This window comes from Macaca mulatta, chromosome 7 (assembly GCF_049350105.2).
Source record: "Macaca mulatta isolate MMU2019108-1 chromosome 7, T2T-MMU8v2.0, whole genome shotgun sequence".
Classification (NCBI taxonomy): domain Eukaryota; kingdom Metazoa; phylum Chordata; class Mammalia; order Primates; family Cercopithecidae; genus Macaca; species Macaca mulatta.
In genome coordinates this window covers 18,331,573-18,348,757 of record NC_133412.1, presented here as the reverse complement: position 1 = coordinate 18,348,757, position 17,185 = coordinate 18,331,573, and the positions used below count along the sequence as shown (strand labels likewise).

The window sequence follows — 17,185 nt, the reverse complement described above, 5'->3', positions numbered from 1 at the left end:
TTGTGGGTAAGGTCCTGATTCCTTCTAAGATAATGGTATTTTTATTCTTTCAATTGCTTTGTCAAGTAAAACGAAGAAACAAAAGGTTTAGGGAAAGCAAAATAAGAACTTTATAAAGATTTAAAACTTGGTTTTTTTTAGTCATCCCTGTCTTTCAGATTCACCATTATTTTTGCTAGTTTTTAATTAATGTTAGCTTTTCTGGGCCTTTCCTCACTTTATTGTGTGGGGCCCAGTGTTGCTGCCATTTCTTGGGGAGCTCTGGGTTCAAAACTCGAGGGTAAAATTTGACTCTCCAAGGCAGATGAGTCCCAGGTAGCAAGTCGCTTCCCTTTGTAATGGACAAATTTAAAGAGGAAACTCACAAATAATGTAACTGCTCTTCAGCATGAAAAGCAGCTTGAGGAGTTAGGATGTTTTCATTGTTTAGAATTCTTAGTATTCTGTGTGACTCTGATCTAGCCATTATTAATTGGAGATATAGACCTCCTCATGGGTCCTAAAACAAACACCCCAAGAGCCCGCTTTCCCTGTCAGGAGAAGATTATGTTAACATCTTGGAGAGATTCACTTTTTTTTTTTTTTTCCCTTTTGGCCCATTTGTTCCCACAGGAATTTCCATTCAGGAAATGCCAGCTGCAGGACGTGGTCACTCAGCCCGAAGCCGAGGCCGCCCCAAAGGTTCAGGAAGCACAGCCAAAGGAGCAGGGAAGGGCCGGAGCCGAAAGTCCACAGCAGGCAGCGCTGCTGCAATGGCAGGAGCCAAAGCCGGGGCTGCAGCGGCCTCTGCGGCTGCCTATGCTGCATACGGGTACAATGTGTCTAAAGGTACAGAAGCCCAGGGTGGCTGCAGATTTGTTCTGTTCAGAGACAGTCTAGACATTCTGTCAGGTAGAACATGTAGGAAACCCCCAGGCCGGGAGCCTTCTTCCTAGAGCCCCAAGTGGGGTTCTGCTTCTTTGTAATAAGCACTGTTGACTCACCCCTTGCCCTCCTGATGGTACAGGGCTGCCTTTGGATTGGAAGTAGCTGTAGAAAGAGAGAACTGAATTGTGGACTGTACTACTATAAACATTCTGAATTTTTCTTGATTTGGGGAACTGATTTGTTTTCTTCCTAGGCTTTTATTTCTGAGATCCACACTTTAGTGATCCAAATTAGCATAGTTAACATTCATTCAGCTATGTGATTTATCACCTAGATATGAGGCACCTGCTGTGTGCATAGGCGTATACCACATGGGCCGTGCACAGTGGCTCACGCCTGTAATCCCAGCACTTTGGGAGACTGAGACAGGCAGATCACTTGAGGCCAGAAGTTCGAGACCAACCTGGCCAACATGATGAAACCCTGTCTCTACCAAAAAAACACAAAAAATTAGCTGAGTGTGGTGGCCTGTAGTCCCAGCTACTTGGGAGGCTGAGGCACGAGAATTGACTGAACCCTGGAGGCGGAGGTTGCAGTGAGCCAAGATCACGTCACTGCACTCCAACCTGGGTGATAGAGCAAGACTCTCAAAAAAAAAAAATGTAAAAAGGAGTGTTCCACATGGACCTTGCTTCTGAGTGTATAATGGCAATGAGAAGGGGAAGCCATACACGCAATATGCTTAATAGCAATCCACAGCCAAATACAGGTGAATGAAAAGAGGAAAGCAGCCATGGTGGTTATAGGTCAGGAGAGGGAACCGTGGACCTGCTGATAAGTTGCCTGTCTGTATTCAAAAGGGAGGAGAAGAATGAAGGATTTGGACTGGTGACCGAGAGCTGGCAGTGGCCAAGGCATATTGGGGGTCACTGAGCAGGTTAGGTTCCACTGAAGAGGAGCAGTGGGAGTCAAGTTTGGAAACACATGGTGAGGCCTGCTGGGCAGGAGCTTAGCAGATGTGTGACAAGGGGCTGCAGACAGTTTGAGAAAACAAGTGGCTGTTGTGACCGTGTTATGTGAAGGATGATTGTAGCTATAAAGTACAGGACATTTGAGTGTGGTGAGAAAGAGAGAGCCACTTACAGACCTTTCTTCCCATTCAATACACGGGCTTAGTATTAGCTCATAGGATTGTTGTGGCAAGTAAAGGCATACTTGTATAGAAAGCGCTTGGAGTGTAGTAATTGCTCAGTAATTGTTAGTTTACTTGCCTTTTCTCCTACTGCAGGAATCTCAGCTTTCATTTATTGGTTCTTCCAGGAAATATGAAGTATGATAGAGGAAATATGAAGTATAATAGCCTCGCCCAGTGTTTCTTAACCCTTGCCAACGTATCACGTCCTTGGAAAACAACAATCATGCCAGTAGTCAAGGCTCCCGTGGCAGGGTCTCACCCATGGCTGGGGCATTGCATATGTTCATAGGGTTTCTCCTCAGAACCTGCACAGAGCAGAGGGCAGGAAGGGTAAGGGAGACAGAGGGGGTAGAGCAGCACAAGAAAAACCAACAGTGCTTGGCAACTGGAAATGGAAATCAAGGGAAAGGAGTGGTTCAGACAGTGCCTGCAGTTCCACTGTGGATGAGGAGAGAGATATGTCTGCCCATGAAGCACTTAGAATTCTTTTTTGGAAAGTAAAACCAGTACATATGAAACAATTGAAGAATCATATTAGACAGTGTGTTATCACATATAAGTGGATTTGGCTCATATAGGAAAAAGGGAAGTTCACTGTTACCCAGGGAGTCATCACTGGAGATGGGGGATTTGAGCTGTGCCCTTGAAGTGACACAGGCCTTGGAGAGCAGGGGTGGCCATTGCCAGCGCAAGGAGAACTGTATGAGTATAGACACAGGATAGAGAGTGGGCAGCCTTGTACCCTCTGGCCCAACTTACTAGAGAGTAAGAGGAGCATGAAATTGAGAAGGAAACATCTTATCACACGTGGTGTCCCAAGAAAGAAGAAAAGAAAAACCTGTTTGTGCCATTACAGCTCTCATCCTGTAACCTTGGTGTTTCAGACTGTAAAATGTGTGCTCTATCTAGAGTGTCATGATGAACATTTTACCATCTGTGGATGAAGTAGTATGGAGAGGGTTGAGTAGTGTCATTTTCTCTTAAAAATCTATCCCTCTTACCGAAAAGACAGTTGGCAGGAAGAGCAAGCAAACATGCAAGAAGCAGTTAGCAAGGAGTTGCAGGGAGGAATTGCCACCACTTCTCCAGCTCAGACTCGTAACCAAGGCCACAGGCTCCAAGGAAGCTCACATGGGACTGGTGCTTACGTTCTTGTCTCTCTCTCCCCCCGCACAGGAATCTCCGCCAGCAGTCCTCTGCAGACATCCCTTGTTCGACCTGCTGGCCTTGCTGACTTTGGACCTTCAAGCGCCTCCTCTCCTTTGAGTTCCCCTTTGAGCAAGGGAAATAATGTTCCTGGGACTCCCAAGAACTTCCACATGACCAGCAGCCTAGCCCCAGACTCTCTGGTCCGGAAACAGGGCAAAGGCACCAACCCCTCTGGAGGACGGTAACCATCTGGGCCCTCCAGCTTCCTTCAACCAAACCAGGGCTAGAGTCCTGACCTGCCAGTGGTCTTTGGATGGCTTGCCCCATGCAGCATCTTCCATCCTGAGTCAGAAGCGGAAGTGTCCAGCAAGGGAAGAACAGGCAGGTGGATGGTGTGAGCACTTTTATCATCTGTGTCTCATCAGGAGCATCTGGGGTGCCTATAGAAGGAAGGCACAGGGCAGGGATCAGCTCCACTGCATCTCAAGTGAACTGCATAGCCAAGTCTTAAACCTCTCACGGGGCAAGCCTGACATAGACCCCCTGTAGATGCTCAGGCACACTGTTTCCATCCCCATTCCACTCTTCGGCTCTGACACGTCCCTTGCAAAGTCTCCGCAGGTGCTGTGAAGAGCCTTCCATGGTGGAGATTTCTCTTACAATTGTGATTTCTCGTAGGGCTAGTAAGGGAGGAGATTGTGTACCTGTTGTCCACAGTCTTCAGGCAGCTCCCCAGGTCTCTGAACCCCATTTGCCAGAGTGTCATCATTAAAGAGAGCAGTGACTGCAAGAGATGGTGGAGGCTGCTAAGCATGACAGAGGCTAGAGAAAGTATCCACAGGCAGTTGTGTTCCCAGCAGTTCCTCCCCTGTCCTGCATGGTTCACACCAAGAGAACCTTCAGATCCCACCAGCAACAGTAGCACCTTCCACCCAGGGGACTCACAGAAGCCAGTAAAGAGACCAGGAGCCACCTCAATCAGCAGGACAGCCTCACTGCCCCTCTCGCAGACTCCCCTTTGCCTGTCCTGAATGCACAGTCTCCCTGCTCATCCCCTTCAGCCCCCTGCTTGGCTGTATGCACTGTCTATATTGCACTGAGAGAGGAAGGGACAGCAGGAATGAGGTGGGGAGGGCGGAGGGAGGGGGCAGGCTCGGCACCGGCCCTCGCAGCCCCAGCCCGGCCAGCCTGAGCTTGCTGCCCTCGGCAGAGACAGAGGCAGCGTTTGCATGGGAGGTGTTTCTGCCTGCCCTGCCTGATGTCCCTGGTGGAGCAGGTGCCTCCGGGCGGGCAAGCCTCTAATTTGCACACCTGAAAATCGCGGAATTGAGTTTAGATAGATTGATTTTTAAAACTTTTTTTTGGAGTAGGGGGCATAGGGGAATCATTTAATTTAAATCATTAAGATTCCCCTGCTCAAACCCAGACTCCTGTGTACAGATGCTATTTAGAGGGAATCAGAAAAATGCCAAGCCTTTTTTCTCTTTGAATGTGCTGTCTATTTTTATAACTGAACTTGTACATATGTATAAAGAGAGACACATCTTCCTTTTACTAACTGGATAAAAAAATCTTAAATAAAATGGAGTGAGATAATTTTATGTAAATGTTGGTGTCTGTGGTCTTTGCAGCTGCCTCTCCTCAGAAGCAAACTAGAGCCCTTGGTGGATGTGGCAGGATACAGGGAAGGCAGAGCCCTCGCCTGTGATCAGAAAGGACGGGGGTTGCTGGGACAAGGAGTGGACCGTGGGTGTTTCCTCAGGAGCAGAATTGATGAGGCTTCTGAATTTGCCTCTGGCCATCAGAAAGGAGGCTTGACCAAGTGTCTGACATGCAGTGGTCAGGACCCTTGTCTCCATGGTGGGCTCTTTATGACTCAGGACCTAGACCGCAGGACTGAGGTGTGGGCGGCTTGGCCTGGGCGCCATCAAGTAGAGCTACTAGTGGTCATCTTAATAGTGACAGTGTTCTCAAAGTTAGCTGTACTCTTTAAGAATCATGAAAGAAAATGGTGAAATACATTCCTAAGGATGCCAAAGACATCCAGGCTGTGCAAACTTAGCTCAGTGATAGTTGGAAAAAGAGCACTAGTTCCCAGCCTGGCCCGGCAGCCAGTATTTCTCAGACTGGGTAGAACACTGATACGCTCTTGTATCACCCGTGGGCAGGGTTCATGCGGTTCCCCAGTGCGCTGGCTGTGCGGCCTCCCTAGCCTTGCTCGCCCTGCACGCTGTTGGTCAGGGTGGGCTGGGTCCTGGGCAGCTGATGCCCACCACAGTCACGGGGATCAGCCTTTCTTCATTGGTATCAAGTAGCATTAGTAGATACTGTGGATCTTGTTTATCTTGCTGGTGAACTTGACCAAGGCCTCACACAGAATAAACCAACATCTGAACCAAGCAGTTCTGCCTTTACATGCTATGCAAAGATTTTTCATAACTACGTAAAGATTTTTCATAACTACGTAAAGATTTTTCATAAGAAAAAGTAGTAATTTGACACCTGAATCGTCCCTTAAGGCAACGCTTCTCCAGTGTTAATGTGCATACAAATCACCTTGAGATTGTAAAATGCAAGTTCTGTTTCTGAAGGTCTAGGTTGAGGCTTGAGACTGAGTTTCTTATCAAGATCCCAGGTGATGGCCATGCTGCTAGTCCTTGGACTACCCCTGGAATAACAAGGCCCTAGGGTGCCTTCCAGCCCTGCCAAGCAGAAAATCTCTGCTCTTTGCTTATATGCCCACACCCCAGCCAGGAAGCCCTGTGCAGGAAATACTGGTTTATTTTTCCTCTTACCCAACTTAATTCACCTGATGACAGAAAATGAAATCCTAGCATTCCTACAAAAATTCAGTGCCTTATATGTTTTCTCCAATTTTTTTTTTGTTGTTTTGTTTTTTCATTTTAAAACTGTCTGTCCATAATTTTCTCCATCACCTCCTGAGTAGCACCTCTTGGGCATGTTCGGTATGAGAGAAGGCCTCACATTTACTACTGTCCTCTCCCGTGTGGCCTTCACCAAGATGCAACATGTCATGGAGAGTGACCCCTGGACTCAGTGTTTCCTGTGCCCTGTGCGCTGTGTCCTTTGATTGTGACCACCAGACTCCTGGATCAGTCATCTTTCTCAGCTAATTCCTAAGCCTCTCTTAGGGGGCATGGAGACCGTTTGGCTGCTCTCCCACGCTTCTCTGAGACTGCCAGAGTCGCGAAATCCCACAATCGGGGAGCAGCGTGTTTACCGTGGGTGCCCAGTTCAGCCAAGCTCATGGTGCACATTCAGGCCACTTAGATGGTGGGGTAGGAAGGAGAAGGCAGGCTGTGTTCTAGAGAAAGCAGAGACTTCTGGCTGTCACGACGTTGTGTGTCCAAGTACTAAGAAGGCCCACTGCCTGCCTCATCAAAGGACCCTGAGGAAGCTGGGTGCCTCCCTTATCTGGCCTCTGGCCTCTTCCTGCGCCCTCATTTCTTTCTTGCTTCAGGTCCTGGGACTTAGCTGGCTTCCCTTTCCTCTTCAAAACTGCCACCACCCACTCTTTCACTCCGGTTTCCCCCCCAACCCCCACCCCGCTGGCAAGCTGCTGGGGGATGGACTCCTGGTTCTCTCCTAGCTGCTGCCAGAAATGAGCATCTTGCTTTTTTTTTTTTTTTTTAATTAAGGATTTTCTTGCTCATCAAAACAAGGACACCAGGCAAAAACAATACTGTACATGGAGAATTGCAAAGCTTAAGAAATACTTCACAGTCCTCACAGAGTCCCTGCCTACAGTTCCTGGCACCTTCGGTGAGAAACAAGGATTCCTGAGGGAGAGGTTCCCTGACTCTTGCCTCCTTCCTAGAGAGCTGAGTTCTTTCTTCCAGAAAGGCAGATGGAGTGTGCGTCTGTGAGTGCCCGCAAGGCCTCTGCCTCTGCTCTCCTGCCACTTGGGTTTTCATTGTTCACATAAATCTCAAAAATGAGTATGTGGCCCAAGGGTTGGGGAGACCCCTCTGGGTCTGACTTGGCAGCAGCCTCAGGGGAAGAAGGAAGGGAGCACAGAGGTTCAGAGTTGCAGGAGGGGGCAGTTTTCTAAGCTTGCCCAGCTGATGCCCCCCTAAAGCAGCTCTGGGAGATAATGCCCAGCCTCAGCTCAGAATGTTCCACCCTCCTACCACCACCAGCGTATCACCACAAACCCCACCCTGAACCAGAGGCCTGCCCCGCAAGCTGTTCCTGGCTGCCATTTCCCAGGTGAGAGGTCCCAGAAGACCTATGCAGCTCCATCGTTGCACCCTTGAAGAGATGGTGCCAGTTACCTGGGGATGTCTGAGCAGAGTGGTAGGGAGGGTTCAAGTCCAATGGATTGGCAGTGCAGTTCAGCTTCAGCAGTCTTAGTCTGCCTTCAGCCCAATGGAATTGGGAAGAGCAGCATAAGCTCACCTAGAATTTTTCTGAATAGCCAAGTCTTTCAGAGGGCTAACATTTTAACCCGGTATTTTAAGCACCAGAATTGGCTTGGTTAGAACTCTCTTTAAAGGATACTGTGTCGCTGCATGGTTAAACAGAACATAGGGAACATACCTTAACTTTTCCTAAGAGCTTGGGTTCATGTGGGCATCTGGTGCCTTCAGGCCCACTGGGATGTACTAGTTTCCCCCGGATTAAATCATACTAAGAGCTACATGGCCACAAATCTTTGTGTGTGTGTGTGTGTGTGTGTGTGTGTGTGTGAGAGAGAGAGAGAGAGAGAGAGAGAGACAGGATTTTGCTCTGTCACTCAGGCTGGAGTGCAGTGGTGCAATGACAGCTCACTGCAGCCTCGACCTACCAGGCTCAAGTGATCCTCCCTGATCAGCCTCTACCATAGTGCTGGGGTTCTAGCCACAGTTCTTTTTTTTTTTTTTTTTTTTTTTTTTGAGACGGAGTCTCGCTCTGTCACCCAGGCTGGAGTGCGGTGGCCGGATCTCAGCTCACTGCAAGCTCCGCCTCCCGGGTTTACGCCATTCTCCTGGCTCAGCCTCCCGAGTAGCTGGGACTACAGGCGCCCGCCACCTCGCCCGGCTAGTTTTTTGTACTTTTTAGTAGAGACGGGGTTTCACCGTGTTCGCCAGGATGGTCTCGATCTCCTGACCTCGTGATCCGCCCGTCTCGGCCTCCCAAAGTGCTGGGATTACAGGCTTGAGCCACAGCGCCCGGCCTAGCCACAGTTCTTAAGTCCTGAGCAGTACCTGTGCCAGCTGCCTCAGTGTTTTTGTGCTTATATGATGAGGTAGCTTCTACCCTTAAAAAATAAAAAAATCTTTTTTTCTTTTTTTCCCCCAAACACTGCAGACTTTAACACCCCTTCTTCTAATGTACCTTTTCTAAATTGTTGGGGGCTTGGAAATCATTTAACCTAACTCAGAACTTCTGAGCTAACAAAAAGAACTTCAAAGGAGGATCATAGAGTGTCCTAGGAATGAAGTAACTGAGCTTCAGCGCGTGCTTTCCATGGATGCCTGTGGCCCTCTGCTGGGTCGCAGTGCCGCAGTTCTGGATAAGTAACGTGTTCTAGATAGGGGTGTTCCGGTTTGAACCAGTTCAATAAAGTTTGTTGATTTTATTTTACTCCTTTTTTTCATTCTTAAAAAAAAAGTATAGATCACCTTGCACAACGAGGAAAAGTTCTGCCAAGTGGTCTAGGCAGTAGACTGGTGCATGCGCTCCCTCTCGGACACCATCTGCAGGCAGTGTACATCAGTGGCGTCCATCACAGGATTTTAGTGGGAGCTGTGAAAATGAAATGGGCAAGCCCAAAAGCCAGTGTTGTTGCACTTCATCTCCACTACCCATGCCTCATCTTTACTGGGCTAGGCTGGTCGTCCCTAGGGAGTAATTGCAGTGTCTGTCCACTGGTTGGGCCATAAACCCTCTGACCAGTCAATCTCATTGTTCATATCGGTTAAGGTAACACACGATGCCGTAACAGACCCCAAAATGCAGTAGCTTAAATAAGATATAAATTCTTACTTCTCACACAGAAGAGTTTGAATTTGGATCTGCTCTACACGATCATTGACTGTCCCAGATTCTTTCCATCTTGTTTCTCTGCTATTTCCATGCTTTTGTCCTCATCGGCATGGTCATTGCTGGTTTATAGAAATGTCCTATGGGGCCAGACACAGTGGCTCACACCTGTAATCCCAGCACTTTGGGAGGCCAAGGCGGGCAGATCACTTGAGTTCAGGAGTTTGAGTCCAGCCTGGCCAACATGGTGAAACCCCGTCTCTACTAAAAATACAAAAACTTAGCTGGATATGGTGGCAGGCGCCTGTAATCCCAGCTACTAGGAGGCTGAGGCAGGAGCATCGCTTAAATGCAGAAGGTGGAGGTTGCAGTGAGCCAAGATTGTGCCACTGCACTCTAGCCTGGGTGACACAGCGAGACTCCATCTCAAAAAAAAAAAAAGAAAAAGAAATGTTCTATGGGAGGGGAAGACTGGGGAGGGGATTCACCTACTGTACTGTCTTAAGACTTAGACCCTTAAGTGGCTCACACACTATCAGAGAGAACTTTAGACCTAAGGACCCATCTAACTCCAAAGGAGGCTGCCATGTAATTACAGAAGAAAAGAACAGATTTGGATGGACAGCCGAGAGTTCGGACACAACGCTCCAATGGAAAGTGGGCAAAAACACTTACTAAGGATTTATTTTTTAAAACACTTTCTTTGTGCCAAGCACTGTACATAAATAGAAAATATACACACATGCAAATGGGTAATAACCATGGGAAATGGTCAGCCATATTAGGGCTCTACAGAGAGACAACCAATAGGATATAGATATATGAGAGGGGATATATTGGGGGAATAGGCTCACATGGAAAGTCCCATGACAGGCGGTCTGCAAATTGGAGAACCAGGGAAGCTGGCAGCATGGTTCATCCAAGTCTGAACGCCTTAGTAACAGGGAAGCCAGTGCTGTAACTGTCAGTCTGAACCTGAAGACTTGAAAACCTAGGGAGCCTCTGGTGCAAGTCCCAGAGTCCAAATCCCAGAGAACCCGGAGCCCTGATGTCCAGGAGCCGGAGAAGAAGGGTGTCCCCACTTTAGAAGAGAGGGAGTTTGCCTTTCCTCTGCCTTTGTGTTCTACGTGGGCCCCATACCATAATCCAGTCAAGGTGACACCTAAAATTAACCATCACGTCAACCTCATTGATAAATGCAAAATAAAACGAGAATCCTAGCATGTCCTGTCATATTGGGTGAAATTTGTTTCCACATAACAATTGCCAGAGTTGGCTAAGCTATAATAAATGAAACATTGTAGTTTAAGCTTGAAGACTCATGTGTGTGCCCTCTGCATATGTGGCATGAAGCATGGCTCCAGCCTGGGGGACCCCCTCTGCCTTGGAAGAGGTGGTCCTAGGGCTGTCCCTTTATTTCCAGTGACACCTGCCCCTGGTGGGCCTCATCCAACATCCAGACCTCAAAGTTGACCTCAAGGAGAATGATCTGGACAAAATGCTGTTCCACCATAACCGCAACTTCATCACCAATGAACCCCTCAAGGATTGGCATGGTGGGAGCTGAGGGCCAGGAGCAATGAGGACCTGGCTGGCTGGACCACACCTGCAGAGATCAATGAGTGAGGCCCAGCCTGGACAAGCATCTGCGAGCAAGTTACAGAGATGGCTATGGAAAATGTTCCAAAACTATCAATAAACATTTTATATCCATGTACTAAAACACAGGACTACATTTTCTTCCTATTATTTTTATAGAAAGTGATATTGCAATATCGTTATCGCTCAAAACGGCAAAGAATGTGTAGCTCTTCAGAAAAAGACAATAACGGCCGGGCGCGGTGGCTCATGCCTGTAATCCCGGCACTTTGGGAGGCCGAGACGGGTGGATCACGAGATCAGGAGATTGAGACCATCCCGGCTAACATGGTGAAACCCTATCTCTACTAAAAATACAAAAAAATTAGCCAGGCACGGTGGCAGCGCCTGTAGTCCCAGCTACTCGGGAGGCTGAGGCAGGAGAATGGTGTGAACCCGGGAGGCGGAGCTTGCAGTGAGCTGAGATCATGGTACTGCACTCCAGCCTGGGGGACACACCCAGACTCTGTCTCAAAAAAAACAAAAACAAAAAAAACAATAACAAGTGATGAGGATACAGAGAAATTAGAGTCATTCATTGTTGGCAGGGACATAAAACAGTGCATGTACTTTGGAAACAGTTTGGCAACTCAAAAAGTTAAATGTATTGTTACTAAGATTTTATCTACTTGGCTGGGTCACACAGTATGCAGATATTTAGTCAAACATTCTGGGTGTGTCTGTAAGCATGTTCTTGGACGAGATTAACATTTACAACTGTAGGCCAAGTAAAGTGAATTGCTCTCCCTAATGTGGGCAGGCCTCATCCCATCAGTTGAAGACCTGAATAGAACAAAAAGGCTGCCCTTCCCCTAGTGAGAGAGAACTGCTCCTACCTGACTGAGACGTTGGCTTCTTCCTGCCTTCGGACTTGCACTGAAACATTGGCTCTTTCTGGATTTCAAGTCTGCTGGCGTCTGGACTAGAACTGCACCATCAGCTCTCCTGGATCTCCAGCTTGCTCGTTATAAGAAGTCTCTACTTCATGTCTACATCCTATTGGTTTTGTTTCTCTGGAGAACTTTTATTAAGATGGTTTGTCATGTGACCCAGGAATTCCATTCCTAGGTACATACCCAAGAGAAATAGATATGAAAAAACATCCACACATAAACTCGTACACAGGCCGGGCACGGTGGCTCACACCTGTAATCCCAGCACTTTGGGAGGCCGAGGCAGGCGGATCATCTGAGGTCAGGAGTTTGAGACCAGCCTGGTCAACATGGTAAAATCCCATCCGTACTAAAAATACAAAGATTAGCCGGGCATGGTGGTGGATGCCTATAATCCCAACTACTCGGGAGGCCGAAGCAGGAGAATCACTTGAACCCAGGAGGCAGAGATTGCAGTGAGCTGAGATTGCGCCACTGCACTCCAACCTGGGCGACAGAGCGAGACTCGGTCTCAAAAAAAAAAAAAAAAAAAAAAAAAAACAAAGAAAAAGAAAGAAACCTGTACACAAATGTTCACAGCAGCATTATTCACAATAGTTAAAAAAAATAGAAACAACTGAATATCCATTAACTGATGAATGGATAAAATGTGATATGTCCATACAATGCAATAGTATTTAGCAATAGAAAGGAATGAACTTGATATATGCTATGATGTGAATGAAGCTTGAAAACAATTTCTGCCAGATCTCAGAAAAAATAGTAATAATAAGTGAAAGAATTCAGGCATAAACGACCACAATTGTATGATTATGAAATGTCCAGAACAGGAAAATACATAGAAACAGAAAATATATTCGTGGTTACCTAGGGATGAGGGGACTGAGTGGTATCAGCAAAGGGGAATAGGGTTTATTTTTGGTCTGATGAAACAAAATGTCCTAAAATTGATAGTAATGAAAGCTGCATAGTTCTGTGAATATACAGTAAAAGCCATTGAATTGTACACTTTAATGGCTAAATTGTATGGTAGGGTAATTGCATTTCAATAAAGTTGCTAAGGAAAAGAAAATGCAGCCAGAAATGTAGTGAAAAAGTAGGTTGAACAACGTGGAATTGCTCTCTCACCATACGACTATTTTTACTTACAAATAACGCATTTTCAAATGTTTCAACCTATTGATAATTAAAACCAATGATGTTATTTTATGATTTTTGAGGCATCTTTTTTTTTTTTTTTTTTTTTTTTTTGAGACAGGGTCTCGCTCTGTCACCCAGGCTGTAGTACAATGGTATGATCAGGGCTCACTGCAGCCTCGACTTTCAGGGTTCAAGTGATCCTCCTACCTCAGCCCCCCAAGCAGCTGGGACTGCAGGTGTGCACCACTATGCCCGGCTAATTTTTTTTTTTAACTTTGGTAGAGACAGAGTCTCACTGTGTTGCTCAGGCTGGTCTCAACTCCTGAGCTCAAGCAGTCATCCCACCTCGCCCTCCCAAAGTGCTGAGATTACAGGCGTGAGCGACCATGCCTGGCCAAGGTATCCTTAAATTTTCTGTTATTCTAAATATTCACTTTTGTACTTAATTGTTTATTCTTTTTCTTAAAAAGGGCTTCCCCAAGTTGCATGAGTTTTAGGCCTCAAACACCCAGATCCCAGGGTGGGAATGTGAAGAGACAGAACCTTTTATAGAACAATTTGACAATGTGTATTAAGAATTTTCAGGCTGGCCGGGCACAGTGGCTCACGCCTGTAATCCCAGCACTTTGGGCAGCTGAGGCGGGCGGATCACGAGGTCAGGAGATGGAGACCATCCTGGTTAATACGGTGAAAACCCGTCTCTACTAAAAATACAAAACATTAGCCAGGCGAGGTGGCGGGCGCCTGTAGTCCCAGCTACTCGGGAGGCTGAGGCAGAGGAATTGCTTGAACCCGGGAGACGGAGTTTGCAGTGAACTGAGATCCCGCCATTGCACTCCAGCCTGGGAAACAAGAGCGAAACTCCATCTCAAAAAAAAAAAAATAATAATAATAATAATTTTTAAAACATCCATGCTGTTGATCCAGCCATTCTATTTTCAGGGATCCCTACACAAGGGTGCCAGAGGGCAGGGCTTCTCAACTTCAATGTGAGAACTGCCTCCTGGAAGCCTTATGAAAATGCAGACTGATCTGCTAGGTCTGGGAGTCATGTCCAGTAAGTTCCCAGGTGATGCGGAGGCTGCTGGTCTACAGGCCCTCTCTGAGTAGCCAGAGGATGTTCTTTGGTTATGTCCTCAGCATTTCCCCCCATTCCCCTACATCGTGCAACAGCCACCCTCACATGTCTTGCCACAGTTGCCCGCTCAAGGACGGACTGGGAACCCAGACCCAAGACACTCAGGGTTATAGATTCCCTCCCTCATCCCTAGCCTTTCATCAGGTGGCCCAGTCAGCGCAAAACAGGCCACTCCCATGGTCACGAACAGAAAAGTTTATCACCCAAGGGCTGCAGAGGAGCCAGCCTGAGGGCACCACTGCCAACAGAGAAGGGCAAACCCTGAAGAACTCCAGGGAAATGGAGCAGGATCCCTGACTGAGCCTTGCCCAAAGCTTCTTTCCTCTTCACTGCTGAGTTTCGCCACTGACTCCTGTTTGCTTCCTGCTTGTTTGAACTAGGTTTTCTGTTACATCCAACTTGGACGAAAAGTCCATGACAGCATAATTGAACCTAGCAAAAACTTGAGACAACCCGAATGCCTCACAACACAGGACTGGCCAAATACATGTTTGCATATCTATATGATAGAATGATTAGGTGGCCAGTAAAAATCATATTCTCAAGAGTATTTGATATCATGGGAAAATGCTCAGAATATACTCTTAGGAGAAAAGTAGGACACAAAGAGGGAGCACTAGAAGGAAGTCAGCTTTCCTGGATGGTGGAATTATGAATGATTTCTAAGTTCTTTTTTTTATTGTCATTTTATTTCTGCATTTCTAGCATATCCTACTTCTCATATTCCTTTCTATTTCCAGTACATATGAACAGTCTATTCCACAATACCTTTTATCTCATTTTTAAATTTCTCCAAGCATAATGGATACCTCTTATTGTGATCCAATCTACAGCTCAAGTGTTATCTTTTATTTTGAGACAGGGGTGTCACCCTGTCACCCAGGCTGAAGTGCAGTGACATGATCACAACTCACGGTAACCTTGACCTCCCGAGGCTCAAGAGATCCTCCTACCTTAGCCTCTTGAGTAGCTGGAACTACAAGGGTGCACCATCATACCTGGCTAATTAAAAAACTTTTTTTTTTTAGAGATAGGATCTCACTATGTTGCCCAGGCTGATCTTGAACTTGTGGGTTCAAGCGATCCTCCTGCCTCAGCCTCTCAAAATGCTGGAACTACAGGTGTGAGCCACTGTGCCTGGCCCAGCTCAAGTGTTCTTTTAAAACCCTGTCACTGAGCCAGGCACAGTGGCTCATCCCTGTAATCCCAGCTACTTTGGGGGCTGAGGTGGGAGCATTGCTTGAGGCCAGGAGTTCAGGACCAGCCTGGACAACAATAGCAGATCCCGCAGGTAAACAAACAAAAAACACTTCTGTCCCTGTTCTGCTTCCAAGTCCTTAGTGGTTTCCTGCTGGGCTCAACAAAGGCTGCAGAGCTAATGGGGTCCTCAGGCCTTGCAACTTTAGCCTGCAACACTGTTGTCTAGCTCACATCATTTTTTTTTTCCTTTTTTCTCTTGGAATGTGCCAGGCTCTCTGCTCCCTCCGGGATGTGATGTACATGGTTCGATTTTTAAATTCTTTTCTTTTCTTTTTTTTTGAGAGAGAGGATTTCACTCTGTCACCTAGGCTGGAGTACAGTAGCACAATATTGGCTCACTGCAGCCTCAACCTCGCAGGCTCAAGTGATCCTCTCACCTCAGACACCTAAGTAACTGGGACCACAGATGTATGCCACCATGCCCAGCTGATTTTAATTTATTTAGAGACAGGGTTTTGCCATGTTGCCCAAGCTGGTCTTGAACTCCTGGACTCAAGTCATCCTCCTACCTCTGCCTCCCAAAGTACACGAATTATAGGCGTGAGCCACCAAGCCTGATTTTTAAATTCTTTATAACATTCTGTATTTTCCAAATTTGCTACTTGATCATGTGCTATTTTATAATCAGTGCTATTAGGAGAAAGTTTATATTTGTATGGGAAATTAAGAATAAACTCAAAAACAAGAAATGAATCAAAACTTTCTTTTTAAAAAAGAATTTTTTTTTGTAGAGCTAAGGTCTCACTATATTGCCCAAACTGGTCTCAAACTCACAGGCTCAAGTGATCCTCCTACCTTGGCCTCCCAAAGTGCTGGGATTACAGGAGCAAGACACCATGCCCAGTCCCAATGAAAACTTTCTCACAGTGTGTCTCCCTATTTCATTTCAGTCCATGTGATAAAATAACATGGCCAGGCGCGGGCTCATGCCTGTAACCCCAGCACTTTGGGAGGCCAAGGTGGGCTAATCACCTGAGGTCAGGAGTTCGAGACCAGTCTGCCCAAAATGGCGAAATCCAGTCTCTACTAAAAATACAAAAAATTAGCCGGGCGTGGCATCAAGCGCCTGTAATCCCAGGTACTCAGGAGGCTCAGGCAGGAGAATAGCTTGAATCCAGGAGGCAGAGATTGCAATGAGCTGAGATCGTGCCACTGCACTCCAGCCTGGGCCAGAGAGCAAGACTCCATCTCAAAAAATAATATAAAACTAAACATAAAAATAACATGGTAACACCCGCTGCCCCTGAATGTTTGCAAGGAGACTTTGGAGAAGCTGTACTTCAGACTAAGGAACAACTCCAAAGGCTGCAATTTCAGGTGCCGTGGGGAAATATTTTAAGGCAGGTATGTCTTTGTTACGCCTCGGATGCTGAGCTTTGATAATCACTTGCACCGGTTTGTAAGGCGGACGTTTTGGTTTATCTGGGCATAAGGCCAGCTTTTCTCTCAGTAGAGAAGGGAGCCTCTCTTCACCGCCCATCACCCACATGAGTACTCTCTACCTCTGCGTGTTATTTCTGGCCCCTCTCTTTTTGTGCATAAAAGCGTTTTCTTTGTCAGATCTGTATTTTATTTTATTTTTTTACTTATCTGCTTATGAATACATAATAAACTTGCACAGTTCAAAATTAAAAGCATACAAAAGGGCATAAAAAGAAAAAGTCTCCCCCATCTCATCCCCTAGAGCCCAGTTCTCCTCCTGGGAGGCAAACTCCGTTGACAGTTTCTTGCGATTCCTTCCAGACATATGTATATGCTTTTTAAAAAACAGGATTATACTCACGTTATATATCTAATTTTGTATGCTTTTTGTATCACTTAACACTAGAGTAATAACATTAATAGAGAGTTATGTAAAGAGACTAAAATGTTTCTTTTTTTTTTTTTTTTGAGACGGAGTCTCGCTCTGTCGCCCAGGCT

The 17,185-nt window shown here is 46.6% G+C and overlaps 1 protein-coding gene across 2 annotated transcripts in view; it reads left to right on the top strand.

Moving 5' to 3' along the window:
* Positions 1-4,818, top strand: part of INO80 (INO80 complex ATPase subunit) — a 140,899-nt gene extending 136,081 nt beyond the window's left edge. For both annotated transcript variants that reach the window (XM_028850755.2, XM_015141961.3), the window contains exons 35-36: positions 613-828; positions 3,239-4,818. In XM_028850755.2, coding sequence (XP_028706588.1) covers positions 613-828; positions 3,239-3,456 — 434 coding nt within the window. In that variant the 3' untranslated portion in view covers positions 3,457-4,818. The remainder of the gene's footprint in view (positions 1-612; positions 829-3,238) is intronic.
* The last annotated feature ends 12,367 nt before the right edge of the window (positions 4,819-17,185 follow it).